Here is a 5,898-nt window from a genome sequence, read left to right on the forward strand (position 1 = left end):
AAATTGTACCAGCTAAATTATCAATAATTGTAATTGCTGGGTTCCAACCACATAATAAATAAATGTTGCATATATATATAGTAAAACTTTGTACTATATCTTTAGCAATACTCATATGCTACATGCATAAATTATTTTACAATAATTTTACAAACTATTGATATAACAAATTCTTAATAGTACTCATCTGGGTTCATCATTAACATTACATTTTTACTTATTAATAATCACATTCCACATCAACAGCTTGTAAAAAAAATTTTAAATAAATATAATTGATGGGTTCCAACAATATAATAAATAAATGTTGCATATATAGTAAAACTTTGTACTATATCTTTAGCAATACTCACATGCTACAGGCACAAATTATTTTACAATATTTTTATAAACTGTTGCTATAGCAAATTCTAAATAGTACTCATTTGTGTCCATCATTAACATCACATTTTAACTTATTAATAATCACATATCAAATCAACAGCTTGTAAAAAAAAAATGTAAAATAGTTTGTGGCTTTAACATTTTCCTTTGATTTCGGGCTTTTAACAAAATAATAAATAAATGTTGTATGCATAGAAGTGGGAGTATTTTCTTAGAAACATCATCAGGTGACAATTAAAGCTACGAGCTTGCTTAGCATTACTCAATTAATATAACATATTTGGCCCTACTTAAGAAGAAATTATAAGGTCTTTATGGTGGATAAGTGATGTGATCCACCATTCCAGTAAAAGACTTCTACCTGTTTAAAATTGTAGAGTTTTAAATAAAAACTAAATACTGATTCAGCAATTTTAAATAGGTGGAAGTCTTTTATTGGAATAGTGGACAAATGACGTAGTTCACCATGAGGACTGTATAATTTCTCCTACTTAAGAGCCTTATCAATAGATGACTGAATAGAATGACATATACAAGGATACAGGGATACAGGGATATTATTTAGCACAATATATTACATTATATTGATCATCAACTCTAACGTTCTTTCAAGGGGAAAGGGCAACTACCATATAATTACCATGTATGAGTAGTATTCTCCCTAATAATTGGTCTCATTGCCGGCTTCTTGTTTAATTTTTTCTCTAACGTTTCGATGATATAGATATAAATAGTCTCTTCTCTCACGAAAAACAAAAGTTATACATAGGCTGACCTCTAGATACTCTCCTCATTCTGGTCTTTTGTGTGTACTGCAACCAATAACCATGGCTTCTTCATCTTTTCGAACCCCACCTTGCACTTGCAATACATATGACGTCTTCATTAGTTTTCGTGGTGAAGATACTCGCACAAGGTTTACAGACCATCTCTGTAAGGCTTTAAAAGACAAAAGTATTCGCGTGTTTAGAGATGATAGTGACCTCGAAAGAGGAAAGACGATTTGGGAAGAGCTGGTGAAGGTAATCAAAACATCAAGGATTGCAGTTATCGTGTTTTCCAAAAACTATGCTAATTCCAGGTGGTGCCTTGATGAGCTCGTGGTGATCATGGATTGCAAAAGTAGTACTACTAGGTGTAAATGTAATCAAACTTTAGAAGTGGTACCTATTTTCTATGAGGTGTCTCCGTCCGATGTACGAGAACAGAAGGGAAATTTTGCAGAAGTGCCTCCGAATTTCTCTGAAGACACGGTGAAGAAATGGAGGAAGGCATTGACAGACTGCACATTTGTCGGGCTTCCCTTGGGAAAAGATAGGTAACTTAATTTCTATCTTTACTTGCGGTAATTTAATCTCTTCTTTTTTTCTGTTTTTTTTTTTTTTTTGGTCGTCATAATTAAAATCTCAACCTATATCCGTTTTAAATTTTATTAAAAAAGAAAAAAGAAAAAGATACGCATGTTGTTAATAGTTTGTCAATAATCATCCCATCACTGAAATATAAATATTTCCTTTCATAGTGTGCACGCACGTGTGATATGGGTAAAGCCTAAGCAAGGCTAAGTCCATACTAATCCCACTATATTAAGATATCATTCAAGGAGAACAATGTCTTATAAACACAAGAGAGAGCTTACTCCAAACCAATATGAAACTCATAAAAAAATATTAAAGTGTTTGAAATACACACACGGCCAAAATGGCCAACTAGCCCTAAAATCGTAAGTATATAGTTAGTTGGCTTTGTTTAGAAACATAATAGCATACTAGCATCTCGAGTCTAAAAGACTCGATTTTGGCGTTCAAAATCGAGTCTTTCAGACTCGGTTTGTAGCTTGGATCAGCTCTGATGTGGCAGAGGCGTGACTTGGCATCCACATGGAAATCGAGTCTCTAAGACTCGATTTCTAATGCCTACAAATAGCACCAACTCAGACCAAACACCAGAGCATCAGAGGAAAAACCCAGAGAAAAAAAAGAAGAGCATCAGAGAAAAACCAGAGAAAAGAAAAAAAGAAAAGAAAATCAGAAACAGAAAGGGAGAGAAGATCGAGATCGGAGACCCAGGCGCGCGGCATGACCAGAAACAGAAACCGCCTGGGTCTCGCGCGAGCCTGGGTCGCGCGCGGCCTGGGGCTCGCGCGAGCCTGGGTCGCACGCGGCCTGGGGCTCGCGCGAGCCCCTGGCCGCGCGCGACGCTGGCCGGCGCGAGCCCCTGGCCGCACACGACGCTGGCCGGCGCGAGCCCCAGGCCGCGCTGGTGAGGTTCTCTCTTTCTCTCCCTCTGATCTGATCTGAGTAGCGGTGAGTTTCTCTTTCTCTCCCTCTGATCTGATCTGATCTGATCTGCGTAGTGGCAAAGTTTGTTAAATTTGTTTTGGGTATTTCTGGCATGTACAGACTTAGAATTTTTTTAAAAAATTTTGGATTGGAAATCGAGTCTCTAAGACTCGATTTCCATGTGGATGCCAGGTGGCAGCTCTGCCACATCAGAGTTGATCCAAGCTGCAAACCGAGTCTGAAAGACTCGATTTTTAACGCCAAAATCGAGTCTTTTAGACTCGAGATGCTAGTATGCTATTATGTTTCTAAACAAAGCCAACTAACTATATACTTACGATTTTAGAGCTAGTTGGCCATTTTGGCCTACACACACCAACAGTTGAAGCATGTAATTTGTCAATACTTATTCATCCCTGTATATTTTCTTTCATAATGTGTAGATTATATAACTACGTGGGATTCTCAAGGTGAAGAGTATGTATATATCTAACATATGATATATTTTATCATGTTTTGCACGGGAAAGTTTTATTGTACAACAACAACAAATAAAAAAACTTTTTTTTTGAGGAGCACATAAAAAACTTAGTTCCAAATTTTGAAATCATTTTTGAATCCACAACTAATTAATCAATGTCAAAATTGACATGTATAGTTATGTATGGTGTGTATCCACCACTTTTTATTTTATTTTATTTTTTTATGAACAAAAAATGGGTAGAGAGGGGTAATTTGAGTTGGCATTTTCTACTTAGGCGTGACCATAGTAACACTATACCCATCGAGGACGCTAGTGAGCATGAGCCAAGTAGTGGCGGCTCCAAGAATTTTTTTCAGGGTGTTCCTCATGTTCCTCATGAAAAATAAATTACACAATTTAATAAAAATAAAAATTTGTATATTGACAACAACAACAACAATAAAAAAAAAAAAATAATAAAAAAAAAAACATGCAAATACATAAAGTTTTACAACATAAAGTTTGTGGAGTTCAGTTGTGGTTGTTGTTAGTGTTGCTGAATAGGGATGGACGTCAATGTTTGGGGAGAGTAAGTGAGTTTCTTATTTCCATTTAGCATTTAGGTTTGATTTAGTTTTAGTTTAAATTGTTTAATGACTTGTGAATTTGCGAGGCACTGAGGTAGTAAGGATTTTAAAAAATATATATATTTGTTGAATTAAAAACATAATCATGTTGGTGTTGGAGTAGTGATAGTCTTAGTCTGAGATGAGATTGATCTTGTACTGAGCTTTTCTATTGGCATTTGGATTGGGCCTTGTTAGTGGTTTTATTATAATTTTTTTTCCAGATTTTCATTCATTTGGGGGGGGGGGGGGGGGGTTCTATGGTTTTATAAACCCATACGGTGAAAGAACCAAAAACGTGATTGGTTATTGGCTTTTTGGTCAGACCGAGATCCGACTGATGGTCAAACCAGTGACATCCTAAATAATATAATTAATAAAATTTTAAATTATATAAAGAAAAATATAATAAGTTTATTACTAATAATATGATAGAAAAATGTAAAAACATAATATTTAGTGACACTTTTCATGTAAAATTAATCAAATTTCCTTAGAATGGACAATCACATGTTTAATCATAATCATAAAAATAAAAGGTTTATTTTATATATATATATATATATATAATGAATTAATTGATGTTATATAAAAATTAAGTAACTTTTTAAGTTTATTCATTTAATTAACTAAAATTACTATTTTTTTCTAATCAAAATTATCAGAAAAAGAAAAAAGAAAAGTAGTTGTACAGTTTTTTTTTTTTTTTTAAAAAAAAAAAAAAACTAAATTTACATGATTTTGACCAATTAGTTGTATAATATGTTGGAAAAATACATGTTTGTATCATACAGAACATACGCAGTGGAAAATTAATGGATTTACTTCATTCGCAATTGATAACATATACAATGTAAGCTTCAGAATTTAAAAACAAGAAAGTGTACCTTGGTGTGATGAAATTCAAAAACAAAATATTAGAAGTACTTGGGAATACTTTTAATCTTCACTCCAATTCCACTCAATGCCCAAGAAATATGGTCTCTTAATCAGTTTCCAAGGGAGAATAAGAAAGTGTCTTACACTTACATACACACCATTTCATTCCTTATGTGATTTTAATGAAAAAACCCTTATGAAATTTTGTATGTTTCTCTCATTTTATATAACTAATTATTTAATTGGGCTAACCTTTTAGGCCATTCCAAATGGACTTTAGTATACGGCTTTGAGTGGGACCAAAAGGGAACAAATAAGACTCTAGCTCCAATGGGCCTTGGGTTTTTCTGTTAACTCTTGACAAGTCCAAAGTTGTCATTAATTATATTTGTAAGGTTGAATTTATTCAACCATCTAATTGGCTTTATTCCGTGCCAAATTTGCTTGTAATTCAGCATTTAGTAACCCTGTATTTAGGTGGGTTTGTTGTAAGGGTAGTGAGTGAGATAGAGTGAAGATTGCTCAAGAGTGTGCAAGAAAACAGAGACTCGTGGTTGGGACTCGCGGGTGACTCGCGGCTGCAAGCCGCCAGAAGCAGCACACGTGCCAAGCATGCTGGAAGATGAACAGTCATGCTAGCTGGAGCACTACAAGACAAAACAGGACAACTGGTCATACGGTTAACTCGCGACTGGATCTCGCGAGTTAGTCAAGCTGCGAGGTCAAGCCGCGAGCCACCCCTGTTTTGTAAAACCTGACGTTTCACATTCCTCTCTCACTCCAGTATAAATACCCCTTTTACCCACGATTGAAAGAGAGCTTCCAGAGAGAATTTTGAGAGAGAAACCCTAAAGAAAAACCAGATTGCTTCACCCACAATCTCTACCTTAGAGTCTCTTCAAATTCCTCAACTCTCTTCCTCTCCATTGTCAAATCCTTGAGAGGCATTATACCAAACCTGGTTCTCACCATCATCATCACTGTGAGACAGTGGTTTGGATTTCTGGGAAGCGGTTAGAAAGAAGCCAATCTTCATTGGTTGATGCTACGGTCTAGTAGCGGAATCCGGGAAGCTAGAAAAGAAAAAGGTTCGGCGCAACCTCATTGGAGCAAGAAGCTTGGAGGGCTTAGGTGCACTGGGTAGATTAGGCTTGGAGGGTCTATTGCTGTCCTTGTATCCCAACTGTATTTTCTAGTGGATTGATTACCGCTTGGAGGGCGGCGGAGAGGTTTTTTGCCGAGGACTTCGGTTTCCTCTTCGATA

General features: G+C 35.7%; 1 protein-coding gene across 1 annotated transcript; it reads left to right on the forward strand.

Moving 5' to 3' along the window:
* The first annotated feature begins 1,211 nt into the window (after positions 1-1,211).
* LOC126703852 (disease resistance protein RUN1-like) lies at positions 1,212-1,706 on the forward strand. The gene has a single exon (XM_050402917.1). The coding sequence runs from the start codon at positions 1,212-1,214 to the stop codon at positions 1,704-1,706; it is 495 nt and encodes a 164-aa protein (XP_050258874.1).
* Positions 1,707-5,898: the final 4,192 nt, after the last annotated feature.

The sequence above is a fragment of the Quercus robur genome, chromosome 10 (assembly GCF_932294415.1).
Source record: "Quercus robur chromosome 10, dhQueRobu3.1, whole genome shotgun sequence".
Classification (NCBI taxonomy): domain Eukaryota; kingdom Viridiplantae; phylum Streptophyta; class Magnoliopsida; order Fagales; family Fagaceae; genus Quercus; species Quercus robur.

Coding starts and splice junctions, on each gene's coding strand:
- LOC126703852 (XM_050402917.1), top strand. CDS start 1,212: ATGGCTTCTTCATCTTTTCGAACCCCACCTTGCACTTGCAATACATAT.